This window comes from Atheta coriaria, unplaced genomic scaffold, assembly GCF_025399875.1.
Source record: "Atheta coriaria isolate IRGN ID8LTWV9N9 unplaced genomic scaffold, Caltech_Dcor_3.1 hic_scaffold_4_pilon, whole genome shotgun sequence".
NCBI classification, from domain to species: Eukaryota; Metazoa; Arthropoda; class Insecta; order Coleoptera; family Staphylinidae; genus Dalotia; species Dalotia coriaria.
In genome coordinates, this window is record NW_027045446.1 from 10,234,619 (window position 1) to 10,259,090 (window position 24,472).

The following is a 24,472-nucleotide window of genomic DNA, read 5'->3' on the forward strand; positions in this document are numbered from 1 at the left end:
AGTACCTAAAATCTGCAAGGAAAAGTATTAAAAATCAATTTAAAATTATTTTATTGTAATTTGTGTAGTTACCTTGGAATCATCTACAGATGCTTTACTCAATTGAGTAATTTTTTGCTTTGGAATTACAAGAAAATGAGTTGGTGCTTGTGGTGCAACATCATTGAAAGCCAAACAAGTATCATCTTCATAGATAATATCAGCTTTAAGTTCTCTGTCTATAATCCGTTCAAAAATTGTCTTTTCTACTTTATTGACATTTGAACTTTTTGCTGCATCTTCTGCTTTTTTTACTTCAGATGAAAACTAAAACAAAGAGGTTATCAATATAATACTACATTCACAATGAAGTACTCACAGCTTTCCAGTTCAACATCAGAAGGTTTCGGTGCACAGATTTATTTGGCAGTTGTTTGGCATTTCGGGCAAGTACTCCAAACATTGTTTAAGACTTTTAAATTATTTGAGTGACGTTTAACGGGTATGTATCTAATTTATTTTTATTCTTGGTTATAAAATATGCATCATGTGTTACAAGTTACAATCAGTGGGGATTTAATGAATTCAATCTGTTTTAAAACTTACAATGCTTAAACATTCAGTACAAAGGTAACAGAAACATGGATTATTTTGTAACTTCATCTAATCGATCAATATACTTAAAAATTCCATCAACTATTAATTGTCCTCCTTCTCTTGTGTCAATAAAATTACCATCAAGTTGTAGTGTAAGTCTCAAACGATTATTATGTGTAAAATCAAGAATGTAAGACCAGTAGTTTGTAGATTCATTGTCCAGACAATCATATCTGTTTCTTCACATTCACAGCAAAAAGCTTGTTTTCCTGCATAGCCTGGCATATTGCTAATAATTGCAGTTCCATCATTTGTTTGATTGAAAAGCTGAATTAATTGAAGTGGCAATACTTGAAAAACGGTACCCATTAAATACTCTAAAAACTAGGTAGAAATGATTTATGTATATGTTATTAATGTTGTATTAAAACACAAAACTTACTAAGAGATCCAGTGATTTCATCATGTCTGCGCTCCTTTTTGATATTTCTGTCAGAAGCGCAATTAAGTTATTGTTATTGAATTTTGTAGAATAATCAAGGGGGAAATTTATAATGTGCAGCCGTAAATTTATTAGATAAATTAATTATCGGGCATTTAGGATTCTTTAAATCAACCAGCTCATGAAAATTTCCTCTGGGAATGTAATACGGCACTATTATATTTATATTTTCTGGTTTTGAGATAAATTTTTCTTGAGATTGCAAGGAATTTATATAATCAGTCAGACTTGCACATATTGCTGTGAAGATAATGTCGTTAAACTTCAAATTAGCTTTTCTACGTTTTATCTCCCGAATTTTTTGAAAATACTTTCCATCATCACGGTCTAAGCCATAAACACACATTTTGCGGTTTCCTGTTAACCCATTATGTAGAATATGTTTCCTCTCAGGATTTAATAAACTATTCAATATTAACTTGCGGTCTTTTAAGTCATAAAATGATTTAAGACTGTTAAGCCAGTTTATGAAATTAATATTTGATGTTTTTGTTTTTTGTACCGTAGATTTGAATAAACCGCATCTTCTTTTCACTTCTTGGACTCCATGATCAATAAAATAAGCAGTACATAGTGCCATTATACTTGCGCCATCCCCAAGTATGTGATTAAAACGGAAAATAACAGGAATTTGCTGATTACTGCTCTGGTCATCCGGCCAAGAAATTTGAGTATCTCCTATGTAAATTTCCCATAAGTATTCATCATTTTGTGGTAATGATTTGGAGGCAATGTTATCTAATACCATATTAAAATCATTCGCGTTTGTGTAACCACTGATTGGTTTAATTAATTCGGAAATAGGTATATGAATCCATTTATAAAATTGATAACCAAGTTCGTAGTTAACCGCACAGTTTAACACCTTGTGCACTTCTTTCATTCGCTCACCATTTGTAAGAAAATGATTAAGAATTTGACTTGGAGTTTTGTTTGCTTGTAGAAACATCACAAATTGAATTACAGGACGTTTTGTGCAAGCAATCATTGTTGACATTCCATCTAATAATCCAACATATTGCTCTCCATACTTTAGTTTCAAGTAACAATCAACTAGTCCGTTAAATAAGGCAAAGGTGATTAATAAAATTGCCCAGATGGTCATGGCAAGTATCTCTGTCACAATTTGTACTGGTATCAGCAGTGTTCTTGAAAACTCATTTTTAATACGAGAAAATATTATCAATTCAAGAATAGCATGATTATAAATTGGAAGAACCAACGTATCTGAAAATTAAATGTAATTAACTTATCTACATTAGAAACTAAATATATATGTATTAATCAATACCTTTTTGAAAAAGTTTACGAAGTCCTTTTAACATGGCGCGTTTTTAATTTGAATTTTGGTGGGAAACTGAACAGTAAACACAGAAGTATTATGATTTTATACTAAAATCTAGTCATAATTAGACATTAATATGGAATAAAATTATCTGAGCGTGAAATGATTGTAGACAAATATAATGCTACTATATGTTGGTTTAAATAATGTCTTATGAACTTTGTATCAAAATCATTTGAATTAAATAATTTGATTTTTTACAATTGCGAATATCTCGTAAACTAAAAGGGATAATTAAGATCCGATTGCAGCGTCTTAATCTACGGGCTATTCTCTATACGATAGGGCAGTTAAAACGCAAATCTGTGAGACAAAATTTTTACTCTTAAGAAAAAAATGACCAAGGGGGGGTGCTTGATACTTTTTTTCGACGATTTTCAAAAATCAATATCTCTTAAACCAAAAGAGATAGCTACCAACGAATTGTTGATTATGAAAGATTGGAAAATTCTCTATCAGATAAAAATATAAAATAATTATATTTCCCACAATAAAGGTCGAAAAACGCGACTGAAAGTGCTAAAAAGTGACATTTATCAATTTTTGCCCATTTTATTCAATCGCGCATATCTCGTAAACTAAAAGAGATAATTAAGATCTGATCGCAGCATCTTAATCTACGAACTATTCTCTGTAAGATAGGACCGTTAAAACGCAAATCTGTGAGACAAAATTTTTACTCTTAAGAAAAAAATGACCAAGGGGGGGTGCTTGATACTTTTTTTCGACGATTTTCAAAAATCAATATCTCTTAAACCAAAAGAGATAGCTACCAACGAATTGTTGATTATGAAAGATTGGAAAATTCTCTATCAGATAAAAATATAAAATAATTATATTTCTTACAGTAAAAGGTCGAAAAACGCGACTGAAAGTGCTAAAAAGTGACATTTATCAATTTTTGCCCATTTTATTCAATCGCGCATATCTCGTAAACTAAAAGAGATAATTAAGATCTGATCGCAGCATCTTAATCTACGAACTATTCTCTGTAAGATAGGACCGTTAAAACGCAAATCTGTGAGACAAAATTTTTACTCTTAAGAAAAAAATGACCAAGGGGGGGTGCTTGATACTTTTTTTCGACGATTTTCAAAAATCAATATCTCTTAAACCAAAAGAGATAGCTACCAACGAATTGTTGATTATGAAAGATTGGAAAATTCTCTATCAGATAAAAATATAAAATAATTATATTTCTTACAGTAAAAGGTCGAAAAACGCGACTGAAAGTGCTAAAAAGTGACATTTATCAATTTTTGCCCATTTTATTCAATCGCGCATATCTCGTAAACTAAAAGAGATAATTAAGATCTGATCGCAGCATCTTAATCTACGAACTATTCTCTATAAAATGGCCAAAAATGTTGCTAAAAGTGCTAAAAATTGAAATTTTTAAATTTTGCATATCTGAAACACGCTGTACATTCTGTGTCTAATAATAAAAATAAAATCAAATCACAATTCAACAAGCATAATAAATTAATTATTTATTTGTTTATGTGTAAATTCATAAATATTTTAATGCTACTTGGAGTTTATAATCAATACTTTTCTATGAAGAAAAATATTGTAATAATTTTCACAGTATACATTTCAAAATGTCGCAAAAATGTGTTACTATAAGCCGCTATTTTCGGAACTCACTTTCATTAGTTTTATATCCATCTCGTATACTTGGTTTAATGCCATACAAATTCTACAAATATGCAGGAACTAATAAAATTGAATTTTCCAAAATGTTTGCGCTTTATAGTGTTTTCACAGCACTATTTCTGAGCTTTGCAGTGACTGGTGGCATAATTGCCGACATTTTACATGAAGATACCACACGGCTTGACAATCCACTAGATAAATATGTAGCTGTGGTTGAAATTGGCACATTATTTGTTTGCTTGTGGACAATATGTATTTGTTTTATTGTGGAAAGGTCTTCTGTTCTACTATTAGCACATTATTGTACACAGGTAAATAACTAATTTTTTAATAATAAATACTTTGTTATACCTTTATTTCTTTATAGGTTGATCGCATTTTGAATCTACAAGACGCAGCACAGGCAAGAACTCACACAAAACGTTTCCTGATAATACTTACGGCCGTAACATTGATTCTTCTTATTTATACTCATTACATCTGGATATTTGTAACAGAAAACCCTCTTTATACGGTATTTTTTTCTGCTGGGTATTACTTATCGCATATTGTTGTTCTGGGAGTTATTTCACTTTACTGGGTCATATGCGATGGCATCTCACGTCGTATTTCTGATCTACAAAAAAGAATTAACTTTTAGTGACATCACAACAAAAGACAAAAAGGTTAAACAATTAAATAGCAAACACGCAACGAATATGAATTTTGTTTATCGCAACCTGTTCTCTGGTTTAACATCTTTCAGCAGTGCATATGGACCCATAATATTTGTAATTATAAAATCCCTGTTACAATATATCACAAAATCGTTTTAAAATTGTTTTAGGCTGTAATGATGAACATTTTGATCTCACTAATCGCAAGTTTATACGTGATTATTAATCAAGCAACTCATCAGCAAGTAGCAACACGTCGCATAATGGAGATGATGTGGGGCACTTTTCATTTAAGCCGGTTGATTTTAATTGTTGAACCAGCACACCGTTTGAATGATGGAATGGGTTGTGTACGAGCCCTAATTGCAAAGTTGTTATCGTACAATGTTAATGAAGAAACTAAAACACAAGTTTGCAACTCGTACTGCAATGTTATACTATGTTAATAACATAATTCTAATTTTTAGGTTGAAATATTTACAATGCAAGTATTACTTTCACCGCAAGGTTCTTTCAGTCCATTTGGTATGCTCACTGTTAACAGAAGTGTTATCATAACCGTCGTGGGAACAGTAACAACATACGTTGTGCTTATATTAAACTTTCACAAAGATTAACGAATCGGTTTGTTTGAAAATAATTTATTTACATTTACAATTTGTACGATTCCTGTTATTGATTCTCAGTAAAATGAAACATTAAGAAAGTTTGCAATTTTCATCAATTGACAATTTATAATATTTATAATTTGCCGAGGTGTTTAAAAACTAGTTTCCATGTGTACACAATTCACATTTTAACAAAAAATAGATCTTTGGTGACTAAGTTACAAAGAATGATTATTATCAGCTAAAGCCTGTAAAGCATGTTTGTTAGACGATTCTTTCGAAGACTAGAGAAAGGCAATTATCACATTGAGTTGTGTGTGTGTGTGTGTTTACAAACTTGTAGATACTAAATATTGATACAACTTAAATCACATGAAAACGACAAGCACTAGTAGCAGGTTTTCGTTCTGAGATATTTTAACATACTTAGTGAGTGTGACGCTTGATTCGTTTAAGAAAATACTCGGAAATTTCTAAGAACTAATTTAACAATCAATATGTATATGTATACATTAAAAGTGTTAAAGCATTTGGTTTCAGGGTGCGTATGGAGGTGGAGGTATATTGTACGGCGGTGGTGGAACGGTGTTATTAAACGGCTCCATTTGATCATCATAATCATCAATCAAACATGGATCATCTGCTGCATAAGCTTCCGATGACATTGTATGCATCAGAATCAATGAACAGAAGGTACCAATCAATGCAACGCCACCTATTAACAAAATATTTGTATTTAGGTTATAATTTATATGATTACTAAATAATTATTTTACCTGTTGCTGCAATTAAATAAAACCCATATCCATAAGTGACCATTGTATCAATTGTTGGATATAAGGTTGCAAGAGAATTCTCCAGCAGTATGGCCACATAATAACAAGAACTTATAATTGCCATAATCCATAATACTGTACATGTATTTGCAAGGGCATATTTCCTGATGAAGAAATAGATTGATGTCCTTGGACCAATAATGTCCAGGAAGAACCCACCCAAGGAAAATATGATTGTCATAAAACACCATAATATGATAATCCTCATCATATTCACAATTGTGTTATTAATACACTCATAGCCTACAACAAACATATTATAAACTCTTTCATTTGTTTAGTGTCTTAATTTACCAGAAGGAAAATCATCAGAATATCCAAACCAGAAGAATTCACCAAGAGTCAGATATGGAGTGCATACTCCACCAACAATCTGAAACCATTCCAATTGCACAAGGGACATGCTAATCAATGTGATTGTGATCATGTGAAATGATGCTGAGATCAGGTTGCGCTCTTGATTCTTTGGATGGATCCATAACAAGATTTGGTTTATAATACTGTTGTTGATTCTTGTAGCCATTATAAAAATAATCTGCAAGGGAGAAAATCATTTACAAGTTGAAATAGGTTAGCAGTTTGCCAATACTACATTCATACCTGTTATTATCTGCTACTTGGTTGGATATTATAGCATTCTGAACGTGAATTTGTGCCCCAATTTATGAAATTTACGAGACCAGCTGAAAACGTTGTAATGATTTGCAGATACTGATATTTATGACATTTGTTATGCCTGTTCGTGACGAAAACCTTGAGTTTAGCACTATTCACAACACAGCAGAAACCTTATGAGAAACCTGAATGTGACTGATTTTACATTTGTGTTGTGCCTAGTTGAGTTTTGCGCTGTTTGGAAGCGCCACAAACCAATCCATAACCGCAGTGCGCGTATTTAGCTACAAAGTTTAAATATTTACACTCAAATTTCTCCTTTTTCACCTCGGGGGACGTCTAGACGTTTTATTACATAAGAAAACTGTTTTATTACCTTTGAAATAAGACAAAAATTAGTTTGAAAAGAGACTTTGACACCTAATGCACGACAATTTATTGTATTTAGTGTCAAAACATTTGCGGAAAATGTCCAAATGCAAAAGTAAAGTTCAGAATTTAAATTATTCATATTCTGTGTGGTTTTTTCTTTTATTGCGGTTTATTTTAATATTTATTCCACAAAATGGATATGTATCTTCGGAGGAGTTCAGCGGTGATATTGCCGCATTTGCTGGTAAATTTATTTTGATGTAATATTTATACAAATTGAAGGAGGATATAGACTACATTTTGTATAAATAAACAATGAAAAGATAAAATAAAGAGAGAAAGTGGGCAGAATGAATTAATCATAATTAAAGTTATATGATTCACACCCAGATGGCTCTAGGATGTCCTTATTTGCTTAAAATTCGGCAGAAAAGTTGTTTGTTTGTGTCAGTAAACACGTAAAAATTAAATAAAAACAGCCGTGGCACACAGCCACAAGTAATACTCACGTACCTCCTAAAATGCATTAAATATTCCTTTAAAGGCCATTTATTCGCCTGAAATAATTTATATTGATACTTATCTACAATATATTTTTCAGGAAATCGATTTAACTTGGAACTCAACTTAAAACCAACTCCATTATACAATAAACAAGATCAGAAAAGTTCCATGATCGTTTCTTACATTTTTTTATGGTTGGTCTTATGATTTATTGTGGATATTAGACGTTTACGCATCAAAAATCTTTCAAATCTCACTATTAACTCCAACAATTTTACTAATAACACCCCGAATTGCAATATGTTTACTCTCTTATCTAATCGACTGGTCACTCTACAAGATCGACATAAAATCCGGTGGTAAATATCGCTCAAAGTCATTGATTCTAGCCAGTTCATATTGTATGTTAATTTACACATCTCGAACTCTGGTGAATATTCAAGAAATCATTTTATTTTCATTGCTATTATACTTTGTAATTGGTAGCAAAGTTTACACAAACAATAAACCCACACTGAAGAAATATTTACTAACGCCAAATAAAGAAGTAAAAAAAGATATTCAAGCAACAATTACAATCAACTGATACGCAACCTTACAAAAATATTATACCAATCAGTATAATCCTGGTTTTAGGATGTTTCAATCGTCCAATATTCTTTTTCTATGCACTAACACCAATCATGTTCTGGTTGTGCCGTGATTTAGGCTATAAACAATATCATGGAGTCAGTATTATCTTCATCAAAAGATACCTAATATTATTCTGTGTAACATTGCCGATAGCAATTTTAATGATGATTGTGGAATCAGATATTACATTTGAAGAAGCTTTAAATATCGACGTATTAAATTACAAGATTATTCCAACCATCAATCAAAATATTGGATTGGGCAGTGATCAACTGTTAGTAAACTGGAATTGGAAACTTGTAACTATTCTTGGACATATTATGATATTATTTCCTATATTAGGAGTATACACAATGGTAGAATGGATTAGAATCATCTGTAAATTTAAATCAAAGAAGAAAAATGCATCGAAATTATCTTCAATTCATGTTTTTATGAATTTATCTTTAATATTCTCCACTGGTTTGTTAATATTGTCTGTAAAATTAACCACATATGATTTTTTACCGCTAATTATACCATTTGTTTATATAAATGGTGAAACAATCATAAAATCATCAAGAAAAACAGTTAAAACAACAAATTATGCATTTAAATTGTGGATTTGCATCAATATGTTGCTGGGATTATTTAATGGATTTTTACACGAAGGCGGAGTACTTCCTGCAACAATGTACCTGTCAAAGAGACATCAAGAACATCAAATCTACCCAGTTGATATTCATATTGTGACCAGCCATGTCCCGCCGATACCGCAAATGTTATTTATGCAGTATGAGCACGAACAGGAAATTTTCCTGCACGAGTATGGCAAGAGTCCCATCACGACAGTAATCGAACAAATCGCTACGCTCAGATACGATGCCTTCGTTACTGGCAACGAGTACCAGCTTTATTTCCTGATACCGTCGTATAAGCACAATGAATTGATCTCGGCGCTACAAGATTTCAATCGGGTGGATATCAAATTAGAAACGAGCTTTTATCCGCACGTTACTGTCGAAGCTTTCGATACGTTCAAGCTACAAAATTATCAATTTTCGAATGTGACAGATCTTATATATGCAACCAGTTTGACATTCAATTTAGATTTGTATGCTATTCAGCCTTAAGTGAATTAAAAATGTATATAAAGTTGCATAAAATTAATTAATCACGACGAGCTTCATTTTTGTTTTCTCAAACAGTAATAATTAGAATGGTAATTAAGCCTGCCGAATGGTAATTGTGATAATTACCAGCAAATTTAAATCTGAAGCGGTTCCGTGCTTCAGACAGAAGTGTCCTTGCAAATTCAACGAGCATGGACCAAAAATAAAATGATGAATTTGTTTTTTGGAAAGTTACGCCAAAAACGACAGTTCAATATTTGACACACAAAATATCACTGCCTTATGTTGTCCTTAGCATAGGCGCAATTAATCAGTGACAGAAGGCGAATCGCAAATGTAATTAAGACAAAATTGAAATTGGATTGCGTCTGGATTTATATTTACAGTTCATCTTCACTTGTGAATATCATTAACTATATTATATCAATATAACTAATACTTTAATTACTTTTCGTGCCACGCTGACGATGTTCTAAGTAATTACAAATTATATAATTTAGTTAGAGTATATCGTGACATTTACAAAATTGATTTATTTTCAAGTAATGTACGCGTAGGCAAATTGAATAAGCAAGAATAAACGCATGTCCGTTTGAATGTAATTAGGATCAAGCAAAGTAATACTTTTCAATTAATATAATACGTGAATAGTTAAATTTTTATGCTTGTTGGGAGCGTAGATGTGAATAGTGAAATTAATTATATCAACGCCAAATCAAAAATACGCAGCTTTCATTCGTTCAATGTCAAAAATAATCGTGAAAAAGTTTTGGAGTTTCTAAAACGTCCAAGAGTGACCATAATATTGTGTAATGATTAGTATCATCTTCAAGTTGGATTTTTTGGGTATAAATATAATGCATTCTCCAATGCACATCATTCTTTGAAGTATATTCTAACAAGAAACATTATGGTATGTTTTTAATTTAATAATTTTTTCATTAAAAAATTATTTTTTATTTTTTTAGTTGTTTAGAGGTTTTTTCTTGATTCTGGGCGTTGGAATGGCTGTAGCTGGTCGTTTGGATAATACTTATCTACCTCCAAGTAATGCCGCTACTGCCGGCGGTAATAGCAATATATTGGCAGCTCCCGAAGGCGGTGCACATCCGCCAACAGGTGTTGAAAGCGATAGCGAAAACACCAACAATCCAGCAGCATCCGCAGCAATCCTAAAATACGAAAATGAACAACCCGGTGACGGCAGCTACAAATTCGAGTGAGTAAACGAGCATCAAACACACCGAATATAATATAACATGTGTCACGTCCAGATATGAGACAGAGAATGAGATCCATCATAGTGAGACCGGCGAATTGAAGAACGCTGGCGAGGAGAACGAAGCAATGTCCGTACAAGGTTCATACTCGTACATGGGCCCGGATGGCGTTATGTATACTGTAACGTACATCGCTGACGAAAACGGTTTCCGCGCTACAGGTGATCACATTCCGACCGCGCCGCCGGTGCCAGAAGCTATCCAAAAGGCCCTCGACGAAATGGAAGCGATGAGTGAACACAACGGCCAGAGCCCGGATAAAACTCATAGTGGTGGTAGTGAAAACGGTGGCTCCTATCAGCGCGAGCACAATCAAGATACCCAAGCAGTTGTAATTGAAGCTGAACCAGAATATCAGCCGCCGCAAACTGCCGGCCGCGAATATCTTCCACCCAACCAAGCAAATTTAAATACGCCATCCAACGGATATCGCTATTAGAATTTTTATGTTTATTTCCATTTACACAAACATTTTCTGTTTTTCTGTATTTTCAATATGTATTTATTGTAACATTTAAATTTTGTGGAGAATTAATTTCATCAGAAGAGAAAATTGAGTTGTAACTTTGTCGGACGTGCTTTACCTCTCGATCAAGATAACCTTATCAACTCATTAGCTGTGTTTTCGGCAACTTTTTGAGAAATATCGTAAATTTATTATGCTATATTCCCAGCGGCGACGTGCGCAAGGTAAAACGCGAGGTGAATTCTTCTCTCTGCAATCTTTAATTAATTTTTGACAACCTTAAAAATGCGTCGGCGTGTTTACGGCACGTATTTATATCTCGAGAGGGTATCGCGCCGCCCTCGAGATTTTACTTTGGGAATTATTCGCGAGTAATGCCATTATCACGCGTTCGGCGAAAAAAAAAAACACAACACGACACCTCTGTCGCATTGTTGTCGCGCAAGAGATTGTTTGTCTCGTTAATTCCAAAGCGTCGCTTAGAACAGAATGCCAGAGATGGGGCGACGTTGATTGTGGCAATCGACGAATAGCATAAATAAATAACACACCAACATACACCAACATTCAAGGGAAGTAAAAGATGGGTTGTTTTGCGATGTCAACAATTCTAATGGAAAAAAATGCTTGAGACATACAAAAAGCCTGGATTCACGCAAAATATTATTGAAACAGACGGCGCAATGGAACTGTGCGTGCGGTGCAAAAAAGGATTTCGCCGTTTTGTTGGAGATATACATGTATATATTTCAATGCGCGTTTATTCCTCCGCGCGTGGGGTGCGAGAACGCGCAAAATTGAATAAACAGGTCGGAAGATTGAATTTTATAGAGTAGATTCGAGCAGAGTAGAAGATAAGTAGACGAATACCAGCGCTAAGATATTGTCTCTGCGAGAGCGATTCTTTTGTGTCTTGTGTCGCGCTGGGAATGCGGTGTTTCAAACCGGCGCCGACGGAGCTGAACTAAAGAGAGTTGAAATGTCGGGTAGACGTATTGACGAATTGTATTTTCTATAAAACACTCACTTTGGATGTGTTTTTATTAGTGCACATTTCAACGGTTAATTTTCATTGTGAATTTTGAAAGTTTTTGAAGAGAGAAATTGAAAGAAAATCTTTAAAAACAAATTTTACCAATATATCACATTCATTGCGACGAAAATATTATCTCAGAATAAATTTTCCAACTCGAGGGCAAATATCGCAAGCATGAAATGAAAGCATTATTAAGTTCTTGCTCAAACAGTGGCTGTAACTTCGGCCGGCGGATTTCTGCACAAACCAAATATGAAATTTTTTGTAGTTTTGTTTGTCAAGCATGCTTTGAGGTTAGATCCATACTTACATTTCGAATATACCGAAAGAAAATAACAATGAAAACAGGGAATATCGATTGCATATGAATACTTTGTGTATTTAGGAAAGAAAATAAAGAAAAAAGGAAAATAAATACAAACCAGACGTTTTGTACACGTAAACTAATTGATTTTACAATTCCCGCAAAATTACAAAATTATTCATAGTTTTTTTTGCATTTTACGCTAGATTCATAAATTTTCCTAGCAAAAATCCTACGTATAGGAATATTTGCGATAAGGCGTAATATTATGCAAATTATTTCAATTTATTACCTGGCATGTTCAAATATTTTATGATACAATATCTCCAGGTGGAAAATATGATTAAAAAACTGTTTTTTTTTGTTTTTGTGTGAAAATTGCGATGAAACTAGTTTATATTTTGTAAGAAAACAGATTTGTTTCAATTTACAATGATAGAACCACTGAAATATTCGATTTTTTGTAAGTTTTCCATAAACTATGAAAACATTTGAACAAGTGCAAGCGCATGTTGCAACGCAGCAGCCGCCAAAGATTTTGTTTGTGATAGTGGTTGAAATAAATTGAAAGGCGCGAGTGGTAAGCAAAGCTAGGCAAGAGATTTTGCAATTCAATTTGTTTGCGACAATACACAAGAAAAAATATTGACATTTTTGCTCCCTGCACGAAAATAATAACAAATCAGCGTTGTGTGTGTATGATTTTATTCGTGGAAATTAATTTCCACCAATTGGCGATAATAATAACTGCAATACTAAATATTTTATCTATGAAGTTATATGAGTACACAGCGTAGTGGCACAAATGTTGTTGATGTTCTCGTTCGAATTATGAATACGAAATGTGTACCAGCGCGCTGTATCTGCGCAAATTGCATTTTATATATGACGCGGCGCCGAAATGTGCCGAAAATTATACATTTTAGAGACCCATCCACGAGAATGATGCTCATTCGCATACACATTTCGCACATTCGCGAATTTATATTCATTGGTGGAACAACGAGCACGTGAAATTTGCATTCCGACGTGTATTTATAATTAATTCGTTAATTATTCACACACAACTGAGAGACACATTTATCTGCCACGAATTGAATTAGATGTGTTTACGTGCAAATAAAAATATCGGATTTTATGTGAAATTCAAATAAATTCGTATTAGTTGTTTATTTTTTTACTCAATTATTAGTTTACATGTTGATAATACTTGGTTTTATCACGTTGTTAATGATAATAATAATTTAATACTGGTAACCGTTTTGTTGGTTGAAGCTGGGCTTGTTTGGTGGGATGTATTGCCTGCTAGCGGAGGAAGGAGCAGCATGATGACCATTTCCGTTGTTGTTTTGATATCCGTTGTTATTGTTGTTATTAGACTGGTAACCATTGTTTCCGTTTGATTGGTAACCATTATTACCATTGTTACCATTGTTACCATTTTGGTAACCACCATTAGAGTATCCCTGGTTGTTGGAGGCTTCAGCAGCGGCGTTCAACTCCAAAGATTTCTGGATGGCTTCTGGTACTGGTGGTGGAGTTGGGATGTGATCACCAGTGGCACGGAAACCGTTTTCATCAGCGATGTAAGTAACAGTGTAAGTTACACCATCAGGACCCATATAGGAGTAAGAACCCGATACGGATTGTGCTTCCTGTTCAGTACCTTGGTTTTTCAATTCACCAGCTTCTTGATGTTGGATTTTATTTTCAGTTTCGTATTCGAAGCGGTAACTGCCATCGCCGTTGTTTTCGTTGTCGAATTTCAAGATAGCAGCGCCTGCATCAGGACCAGCTTGTTGCTGTTGTCCACCATTGTTGTATCCTTGTTGGCTGTTACCGACTGGAGCTCCGTAGTTTGTTGACGGGGCTTGGAAACGTCCGGATTGACCGGAGGGTGCGCCATATTTATCGGACGGCGCGTTCAGAAAGTTGCCATTGCCGCCTGCGGTTTGGGCTGAACTTGGGGGCAAGTAAGTGTTATCCAAACGGTCAGCTGCTACAGCTACCACCACAAGAGAGATGATAAACTGAGAAAAAAAATAAAAATAAAAAATAATTATTTTGATTGTTTAATTAAATTTCTTACCAATTTCATGTTTTGATGTTTTGTAGTTGTTGTAACTATTGAGTTGGAAGATGTTATGATTAAACATACTCCCGCGCCTCGCTTTTATACGATTCTGAATGCGAAGAAGATTCAAATGATACCATGAGTGAAGAGGTGAAGAGGTAAGGAAGATGATACACATTTCTGACGCCCCGCTTCACATGCAAACTTGCAACGCGTAGTAAAAGAAGAAGAAGAAGAAGATTCAAGGTAAACAAGCTTGAATTACCTCTAAAACGATTTTGGAGGTGGGTATATGGTAGCTTATGGGCTGATTGCACTACAGATCGCATTCAGATCAAACAAAACCGAAAGCGACGCAGTCAAAGAAAGATGAAAGCAATGGTTACACTAAACTGCGAGTACTCGAGTCGTTTTGCGGGCGAACAAAACAAATCGCAAACATAACACTTCACAATTCAAACATTCTTATTATACGTTTATCGGTTATGTAACTTATGAAGATTATACACGCGCGGTGTATTTTTACAATTTCCACAAAAATATACGTTTTATCGGTAAATAACGCACTTAATTCGGATAGGTAGAATGGTGCTGAATTATTCTGATTACATCTTCATCAATTATGAACATGACAGCAGCTGAAACGTGTGCGGGAATTGACTTGACTCTTTGCTTGTGCCTCGTTGCGGAAAGTAGTAATTTTGTTACACGCGCGCATTTCATTAGCAGCCAACGATAATTTATCACGATTAAATCGAGTGTTCTACGAATCAAGAAAATTATTTCCCTGAAACGTGTGAGATTAATCAAGGGGCATTATAAATTGTTCTAATTTCACAGTTTTTGATCGTTTATCAATTGTTTTTGATAAATTGCGGGTGTGTATGCACTAATGCGTTTTAAATTGTTGGAATCAAGTTGTAATCTTTCACCTAAAGTTTTTCAGGTGCCAAAGTTTCGAGCATAAGTCATTCCAAGTCAGAATTACAATTTTATCTGAAAAAGTAACAAAAATGTTGAAAAAATGTTTTTATTCTTATCTTCTTGTTGTTTGCGAATATTTTTGTTGAATTTTAAACACGGACGTCCAAATCCGTGAGTTTAGTACTTTAGTCACGGGCTTTAGTCACGAGGTGGAGCTTGCGACTGGGCATTTGCCTACGATGCATCACGTGGCTAAACGTCGTTAAATACTCGATTAATTAAGCGCTTGCTAAGTTCGCTCTTAATCAATCTTGTGACAAAAACTACTTTTTAGCTACTTGATACTTTGATACTTGATTGTTTGAGAATATTTTTGAGGTTATATTACACTTTTTCTGATCCCAGTGAATAAAATATAATCAAAAACTAAACAAATACACATATAATATTAATAAATAGATAAATCCTCATTGATACGCATGAATTCATTAAAAACACCAAAAGAAATCGAAAATATTCATCAGTTTTAAATTGAAATTTAATGAGATACACAAACAATTTAAATGCAGATAACATTTGCAATTAAATTAAAACCTAACAACTCAAATTACACGCTAAATCAAGATAGGTATTATTTAATTATACTTTTTATTGGGCCATTTGTTAATTAATTACAATAATATTTATTAACTCAAGTGCTACTTTCACCCAGACTTAACTGTGTTATTATTCATAATCAGCTGAGCGGTTTGAACTGCGCGCATCTTCACTTCACACACATTGCATGTTAAGCGCACATTAGTTGGTCAATCATGTAATCACCAACGTAATACAACTCATCACACGAAGAATCCAAACCAGTAAACCACTAAACCAGTAATGGTAATAGTAATAGTAACAGTATAGCACGTGTTATATCTCCAAATACTCTCGAAATATGAGAATTTTTAAATTGATCTGGCTGCTTACCAAATTAATTTATGTGTTTATTTAGTTGATAAAAGTAATTATAGTTTAATTTAACATAACTGACCTTTCTATGCGCATGATTCGCATTATGTAGGTATATTTAGTTTATGTATATGTAGAATATCGATAGGTGTAATGTGTTGGAATTAAGTTGTAACGAAAACCTACTGAATTATTTATAAATGTTTAGTCTAGCATTTAACACGATTAGAAACGCCCACGGTACAATTTATTGAATTGATTATTTAAATTAGTTGATAAATGTGTTTTTGCTTCGCTTATAAATTTAATATGTTATTGGTTTTCTTTATAATGGCGTTGAAATATGTGTGAAATGGAAGCAAATAAAGTTACTTTTAGTTTGACTGTCAAGAGTGGGTGCTTGTGAACTCCATTGCAATAAAGAAAACTTTCCAGACTTTTCTAGATCAAAGGAATTAATTTTTCAGGTCCAAAATAAAAAAAAAACTTTAGTCGGCGTATTTGTATCTTAGAATTTTATAGTTTTTTTTCGACTTTTAGCTTTAAAATGCCTGTTTTTCGTAGTTTTGAGACACAAAAGTGGTATTGTACACACAAACGGCTAAAACCGTGACTAAAGTACTTTAGTCACGGGTTTTAGTCACGGGGTGGACCTTGCGCCTGCGCAACATACTATTCTACATTATATTAGCAAAAATTAATATTTTAAAATGTATTTAATTGAAAACAATAATTTTGTTAGAAAGTAAAAGAAAATACAAGTTGAATAATGTGTAATTTTAGAGGAAAACTTTTCAAATTTATATTTACGCATAGTATAACCTCTAACCTCTAACAAAGTTTATAGGTTATGTCTTCTTGAAACATGCAACCAGAGTACTGCTCCTTTTGGGCAATACGGCGAAAATTTTTGTTCATAATGAGACCTCCATATTTATAACAGGACGTATGCATATGCATCAGATGCAAACAGTGTGCATCTGCTGCGGTGCAAAGTTCACCAATTTCATGCGAATAGAGCATGCAACTTAACCTATAACTTACCACTTACAACATACAACTTTGTTTTTGTTGTTTTCAAGCCATTTTAAAACAAATATGTTGTGATAATGATAATATTTTGCAATTCTAAAACACTTACATAGTAATTATTTATTTAATAACAACAAATAATACCATTATAACAAAGTAATAAAGACATTATGTGCCTTAAATGAAGTTATATTCACATTAAGTGCTACGTATTCTAAAGTCATTAAAACTCGTAACTTTAGCAATGCTTTATCAGTAGTTTTAGAAAGTTTTGCGTAATCTTCAAATTGAACTATATTGTATTCACTTACAATCAGTTCTTTCATTAATTTTAATCAAACTTCACTTAAGAGTAGAAATATTGAGAATATTGAATTATTGTAGTTGTCATAAACGATTTGATTACTCGATCGTAAAATATCTATAAATATTTGAGACCTTGTCGTACGCGTTCGTGTTTCTTTCTAAATTAGATCTTCACCGCGTATATCAGAAATCAAGGATGTTCCACTTATTATTTTAAAGAAATTAATTTATGCTCGCACGAACGTCAATGAAATTTTATTCTTCATTAGAATAATGATCGAATTCCGTAAGGTAATGGCTTTATTTATCGCATCTTAATGTCAAATGTGACTTCATTGAATCGACGATGAAACAAATGACCTATAACTTGAGTAATTAGATGATTTCATATTATGATTTCGTCCTTTTCGTACTTCATAAATTCTTAGGTTGTCATCGACGTATCCGAGTGATCTATTACATCAAATTGATTATTTATTAACGCCAGAAGGCTGTTTGAAATCGTCTAAATATAAAATTAAGTTTTTTTTTACTTTAAACTGTTTTTCTACGGTTTTGAGGCACAAAAAGTGATATTTTATACACGGACAGCCAAGGTCGTGACTAAAGTACTTTTGTCACGGGTTTTAGTCACGGGGTGGATATTAAACGCTTACAAAACTCTCTCTTAATCAATTTCATGACAAAAACTTCATTTTTTAGTGAATAAACAGTTTTGCAGGTTATGCAAATGTATGCAACCAGTTTTACTTGCTCTATGTATCAAAATAGGCTATAGTTTGGTTTAAAACGGATAGTAAACGTAAAATAAATGCATTTCCAATATTTTAAATACTGGAATTATGTACTTTTGTGAATTATTAAACTTTTACTATCGATATAACTTCCGCGTGTCCATATGCAGCGTTGCGCATTTACCGACTGATTTTATTACTCGAAAAGCCGGATGTCGTACTAAAAGCTGTTCCCAAACGAGCGCGTTATGAACATATAGCCTGTAACGCAGAAAACAAAGCATTTTTACACCCGTTTGCATCCATTTAATGTTTTATCAACGCCACAATATTCCGGCGTGCTTTCGCAACAATGTAAACCGTAAGGATTATATGCACACAATTATGCAGCGCTCGAAAATATTCAATTAATTATTCATTTATGTATACAACGACTACAACCTTCCAACGCTCCGTTATGATTCAATTATAAAACTATGAAAAACTTTGCGCTGAAAAGTTGCCGGATTAGCCGTAAGCTAGCCCGAGGTTCGTCTTTAGTTGCCGAGTTTTATGGCCGAGCTTGTGTCTTGTGGCTTTTCACGTCTGCGGACAAAGTGGAACAAAAGTGGTCGAAAATGGTGCGGCAACAAAACCGAAACGAGAAAAAATGTGAGACTGCAAAAAATGCAATAAGATGCTCTCTGGATGAGAAAAAAGCACACGCAAGCTCGCACGCGAAAGTCTTAAGATGGCGGAGAATCGTGCGGAAAGCCGGAAGCTTTTGTGTAAAAATACCACGGCGCATAAATTTACATATTTGTTTGCAATTTATAACTGCGTCAGGCACCTTCCTTCAAAACTACGAGGTGCTTATAATTTCCCAGTGGATTAAATTAGAAATTATGTTGCTTTGTCTTTTTTTTTCTTCTTCTGGGAGAGCGTTCAAGATGCGTACCCATCATGCATCTTGATAACATGTTTAACTTGACGCAATTTATGCCATCAACAAATCACTCCCGGAAGATTATTTACAGGTTAACATCAGCGGTAATAATTTGTAGGTTATAACTACAACAACGCCATCTATTGCAATCGTAGGGAACTAAAACTATTAAAAATAAATTAAAATCAAAATTTAATTTCAACGCCAATTACTGTCAAATCAATGTGATGAAACGATTGTTTTATTGGCTGGTCGAGGATAAAATCAATCATTAAAATATTAATTAGTAGAATCATCAATCACGTTTAGTGTAATGATTCAACATTTTCATTTACATAATTAAGTACAAAATACATTCATAGGAAGTTAAATAAAATTCATTTTGATATAAAAGATTAAACAGCAACGAAGCACTTTAATAAAAAATAAGAAGTCCTTAAGTAATTTATGCTTATTCATCTAATTATTTGTGATTTAATACCAGACGTATATTCAAAGGTTAAACTAATAAAAGCAGTCTTCATTGATGAGCCAACAATCCAATAACTTATTTGGCAAACACACACTCATGATATTCATATAATAATGAAATCCATTTCAAGAACTTTCGCTTGTTCGCTTGCAGCAGCCGTAAATCTTCTTTCTAGACCAACATAAATGCAAGACAGGGATTAAAAAAATGAACAAATATTGCAATGTTTGATTACGTTATAAATTACGATAATTAAACGCAATTAACGTGGCGAATTGAGCACGTGTTGGTGCAATTAAATTGGTTTCACCCAGTGCGATTTAAAGCCACTTATCATTTGGTCGAATGTTATAATTTTCAGCGTATTTAGACCTAATTAGGTACGCTCTGAGTTTGATGAACAATAAATCGTTGAGGCACGATGTGGGCGAAGTGATGTTTGGATTAACATTTAAGTATTCGCGGTTAATAAAAGCAAGCGCTTGTTGCGGCACACTTTACGATCTTCTTCGGTTTGATAACACATCTATATTTATGGTTAGGTAATATCTAATAATATTTTGGTAATTATGCATCATGTAGCTTCTAATTGGATGAAAATTTTATTATATTTGTTATGCTAATAATATATTGATTGATGATAACATGGATTGAGTCATTGAAAGAATTTTATTTTTAATGAAGTCATGAGTTACTTAATGTTTTACATATTTTTTCACTTAAATGTCTGTTTTATAGTCTATTAAGTATCATGTTACTAAATTGGAGTTAATGTCAAGAAATTGATTGAAAACGAGTGTAGGCAGCGTTGAATCAATTGAGTGTATAATAACGTTTAGCCACGTGTTGCCTAACGCTATTTTTCTACTTATACTTTATTTTTACATTGAATTTGAATTTTTGTATGTTAAATCTTTGAATTTTCTCTTTCATGGTATTTTATATGGTATTATGTTGTACCGTAGGAAAATACGGAGGTGCAAGCTCCGCCCCGTGACTAATACCCGTGACTAAAGTACTTTAATCACCGCTTTGGCCGTCCGTGTTTAAAAATCCGTTTTTATGTCCCAAAACCGTAAAAATCGACATTTCAACTGTTAAAGTAAAAAATATACTTTTATTCATAAAAATTATAACCTGAGTAAATTTTTAGCCTAACCTAGTATTTTGAGGTTAGAATAACAATTCGTAGCATTCAGAAAATGTTGTGCAAAAATGTGCAAGCGCTTGCAATGTGATGACGAGGTTAAAAATTCGTGTTATTACACCATCCAGCCTTGGAGCTTAAGGATCATAAAGGACAATGGCTGCTCGTAGTCACGGCCGTAGTCACTACGTACGTGAAGTAACGCGCTAGTCAAGTTGATGGCCGTTAGTATAATATATATGTGAGTGTGAATATGCTCGTTGCCCCATTTGGAAATTAATAATCCAAGACTAGATTATTTCATTTATAATAAACAATAAAAAGTTTATCAATAAAACAGAAAAAGCTGCGATGTGTAATTCTAGATATCTAGATGAATGTTGGTATAACGAGTCATTAGATCGACCGTTTTTCAACGTAATGGCAAAGGCGGCATAAACGCAACGGTGCGCGACAAGCGCAATGTCAAGTGAATTAATTCATCATCATGACACGTCCAACGTCGCCTGACGCCTGTCCGACATTGCGAAATGTACTCGCTCACTACAAACACATACAAGTATAAACTAAAATGCAAACTTTTGCTCCGTTCATTACTATTCAACTTGACAATGCACCGCAACTCATTTAACACATTTCAAACAGAAAAAAATTGTTTTGTTTTGTAGTATATTTAGCTGATGAAGCATTCTGTGATTTTTACGTTTTTAGATTGATGGATATGTGCAATAAACTGTGGCTTCAACTGTTGCAACACTGACGTGAACCGAACGTGAACTGAACTGAACTAGCGAATTGTTTCGGCGTTTGGCTCGTGGCTGTTACTCGGTTATTAATGAATTTCGGGCCGACGCTTAGCCTTTGCGGCCGCTGGTCATTATTCAATTCCCAATGCGCTTTTGCAATGCGTTTCGACCACAATGTAATACAATGCGAAAGAGAAAGATAAATAATGCATCTTTAATCATCAGCGGTATGGATCTGTTGACATATCTGATGCTTGTTGAATATTATTTGTGATAAATGCGGTTATAGCACATGTGTTATTTATATACGAGTACATCAGTTGGGGATAGAAGTCAGAGTCATAAATAAACTTGGCACGCGCTGTGTTTGCTTCTGTGTTGTTTCATATTACATTAGAACGACAGCAAGCATAATATTTCAGTACGTAATTGTGAAATATTAATAATGACTGACCATTGCGATATTAGGTGAGTAGTGGGGGAAATCGCCATCTATTATGCGTGAGTTGAACTGAAGACCTAAAGGGACAGAAAGAGAAAGTTCAGCGAAACTGCACTGGAGTGGGGGAAGTTGTGCGCAGAAGTGAGGTTAGAACAGAAGTTCTTTTAATTAAATTTATAAAGTTTATAAAGTATAGTATTCTTCTCAAGGTAAGAATATAATATTAACATAATTTTCAGTTAAAAAACATCACTTTAAGACCTGACGTTAGAAAAACCTTCACAAGAGGAAATTAATATCGCGGCTTCTTAATTTCCTATATAAATGCAAGCGTAATCCTGATGGTAGCCGCGTGTCGAAAGAAGCGACACCGAAAGAACGTCTGGCTTAACTCGCACACGGTTTATCTAATGTTGGTTGGTAAGCATCGCTTGTCGTGTACGTTGTTTTACTTCATAAGATGCTTTATGGTTTTCGGTTGCGGTTGAAATGAGGGCGAATTTAGTGCGGCTAGGATTTTGCGGTTTACCTCACAATATCACGATATAAACAAAAAGTAACAAAATTTTAAAAGACGTGAAAATATATATTTTAAATATCAAGTTGCTAAACGTGAGTTTTAGTCACGAGATTGATTAAGAGCTCCACCCCGTGACTAAAACTCGTGACTAAAGTATTTTATTGGTCACCCGTGCATAAAGTACCACTTTTTGTGCCCCAAATCAGTTTTAATTTGCAATATTGAGAATTGGCCGCAAAACGCCCTCGCATTGCAGCCACACCACAATACCGCAATTCAATTATTCACCCTGCGCACATACGTACATACGCATTCCGCACTTCAATTCATATATCACCAGCGATTTCCCAAAGGCAGTTCCTCTCTACACATGAAGGAATGGGGAGAGAGAAGGCCGAAAATCATTGTTAGCGCAGCCCATTCAAAGGCATGCTTAGGCGGCCATAATGATCGCGAGTGGAATATGCGTTGAACGTATCACGTGATGCATGTATTAATTTGATCCGACCGTCCGACATTAAATCGCTATTAATATTCGACTGCAAAATAGGATGCGCACCCTAACAATCATCAATTCTGCCGGTGAATGGCTCGTGTTTTGATGTGATCGACATGGCGACGAAACTATTTCCTATGAAGCTAAATTCAAAACACAATTGTATCTATATATATAAAAATGAATTGCTGTTTGTTAGTCTCGCTAAAACTCGACAACGGCTGAACGGATTTATCTTATCTTGGTCTTGAATTATTCGTGGAGGTCTAGGGAAGGTTTAAAAGGTGAGAAAAATTCGAATAATTGCCGGGAAAATCCTCAAAACAGCTCTTTTCTATAGAATAAAATTTGACATTGAGATTCAATCATAGTTATAGTTAAATAGTTGAATTCGAGATGGCGCGCTGAAGTGCATTATTGACAAAACTTTATATGCATAATTTCTTTAAATTAAAATTGCTAATCTTATTGATAGAATTGACTCTTACTACGAGTATGTCTAGAACAAGAGAGTAAAAACGAATTACATTTTTTTAAATACTGCCGGAACGAAGTCGCGGGCAACAGCTAGTTATTTATATATATATTCAGATAAATAATTGTTTTCTTGTTATAAATGAGATATTTGTTTTTGTGGCGGTTTTTGCGGCGGAGGAAATGTACTGTACGCAAATACCTGCGTAAATAAACAAATTGAAATATACACGTTGACGTTGACTGCATAATAGGATTTCGTGAGGGAGGACGAGATTCCAGAGATATCTACATCGGGATGGGATGGTTGTAGGCCGGCTTGCGGTCGCGCAAAAGGTTCAATTTACATATTTAATAAACCGACCGTGTGCGAAAATTCAAGAGTTTAATCCAATCCGATCAACTGAACAACTTTACTGGTATCGTCGTAGAGTGCGGAAAATGTATACTTACGCAAACGTATTCCTTATTAATATTAATTCTAGGTATACGTATCTATTCGGTTTTGCTTGAGAGATTTATTTCAAATTTATAGTTTACTGCATAACCGCGCTGGTGTCAACTGAAAAAATTTGGTGCGCAGGCCTTGAACAAATCAAAGCTTGCGCAGTGCTGTTTGTGTTGGCGCGCGACGCGGCGTGGTACGGCACGCCGCGCGCCATTTTAACCTTACATTACCAGTTTTCCAGTAGTGCGCGAGCAAATTTAGAAGAATTAAAATAAAAAGT

At 33.9% G+C, this 24,472-nt stretch overlaps 4 protein-coding genes and 2 long non-coding RNA genes across 7 annotated transcripts; 4 read left to right on the forward strand and 2 right to left on the reverse strand.

Moving 5' to 3' along the window:
* The first annotated feature begins 339 nt into the window (after positions 1-339).
* LOC135790393 (uncharacterized) lies at positions 340-4,697 on the forward strand. 2 transcript variants are annotated; one of them, XR_010547751.1, is made up of 3 exons: positions 340-481; positions 4,212-4,390; positions 4,447-4,697. It is a non-coding gene; the product is annotated as an uncharacterized lncRNA (long non-coding RNA). The 2 variants fall into 2 exon arrangements; XR_010547750.1 differs by lacking the exon at positions 340-481 and adding an exon at positions 492-609.
* On the forward strand, positions 1,758-2,366 carry LOC135790395 (uncharacterized). The gene is made up of 2 exons (XR_010547752.1): positions 1,758-1,882; positions 2,022-2,366. It is a non-coding gene; the product is annotated as an uncharacterized lncRNA (long non-coding RNA).
* A 663-nt stretch (positions 4,698-5,360) lies between the features above and the next one.
* On the reverse strand, positions 5,361-7,156 carry LOC135790392 (transmembrane protein 127-like). Its single transcript, XM_065300592.1, has 4 exons — positions 6,780-7,156; positions 6,474-6,714; positions 6,120-6,422; positions 5,361-6,058 (listed from the first exon to the last, which is right to left on the reverse strand). The coding sequence occupies exons 2-4, from the start codon at positions 6,700-6,702 to the stop codon at positions 5,880-5,882; spliced, it is 711 nt and encodes a 236-aa protein (XP_065156664.1). The 5' UTR covers positions 6,703-6,714; positions 6,780-7,156; the 3' UTR covers positions 5,361-5,879.
* A 742-nt stretch (positions 7,157-7,898) lies between these two features.
* Positions 7,899-9,462, forward strand: LOC135790391 (GPI mannosyltransferase 4-like). The gene is made up of 2 exons (XM_065300591.1): positions 7,899-8,029; positions 8,307-9,462. Exon 2 carries the CDS (start codon positions 8,354-8,356, stop codon positions 9,413-9,415), a length of 1,062 nt encoding a protein of 353 aa, XP_065156663.1. The 5' UTR covers positions 7,899-8,029; positions 8,307-8,353; the 3' UTR covers positions 9,416-9,462.
* Positions 9,463-10,395: 933 nt separating this feature from the next.
* On the forward strand, positions 10,396-11,134 carry LOC135790896 (pupal cuticle protein 20-like). Its single transcript, XM_065301181.1, has 2 exons — positions 10,396-10,634; positions 10,690-11,134. Exons 1-2 carry the CDS (start codon positions 10,420-10,422, stop codon positions 11,132-11,134), a joined length of 660 nt encoding a protein of 219 aa, XP_065157253.1. The 5' UTR covers positions 10,396-10,419.
* Positions 11,135-13,708: 2,574 nt separating this feature from the next.
* Positions 13,709-14,684, reverse strand: LOC135790439 (pupal cuticle protein 20-like). Its single transcript, XM_065300644.1, has 2 exons — positions 14,591-14,684; positions 13,709-14,531 (listed from the first exon to the last, which is right to left on the reverse strand). Exons 1-2 carry the CDS (start codon positions 14,597-14,599, stop codon positions 13,746-13,748), a joined length of 795 nt encoding a protein of 264 aa, XP_065156716.1. The 5' UTR covers positions 14,600-14,684; the 3' UTR covers positions 13,709-13,745.
* Between the last annotated feature and the right edge of the window lie 9,788 nt (positions 14,685-24,472).

Bases quoted from the DNA above. Each gene is read 5' to 3' on its own strand.
- LOC135790392 (XM_065300592.1), bottom strand. From the start codon at position 6,702: ATGGCTACAAGAATCAACAACAGTATTATAAACCAAATCTTGTTATGG. The intron at 6,423-6,473 runs GTAAATTAAGAC...TGTTTGTTGTAG, and splicing joins TTCTGATGATTTTCCTTCTG to GCTATGAGTGTATTAATAAC. The intron at 6,059-6,119 runs GTAAAATAATTA...TTTTGTTAATAG, and splicing joins TTATTTAATTGCAGCAACAG to GTGGCGTTGCATTGATTGGT.
- LOC135790391 (XM_065300591.1), top strand. From the start codon at position 8,354: ATGTTCTGGTTGTGCCGTGATTTAGGCTATAAACAATATCATGGAGTC.
- LOC135790896 (XM_065301181.1), top strand. From the start codon at position 10,420: ATGGCTGTAGCTGGTCGTTTGGATAATACTTATCTACCTCCAAGTAAT. The intron at 10,635-10,689 runs GTGAGTAAACGA...TGTCACGTCCAG, and splicing joins GACGGCAGCTACAAATTCGA to ATATGAGACAGAGAATGAGA.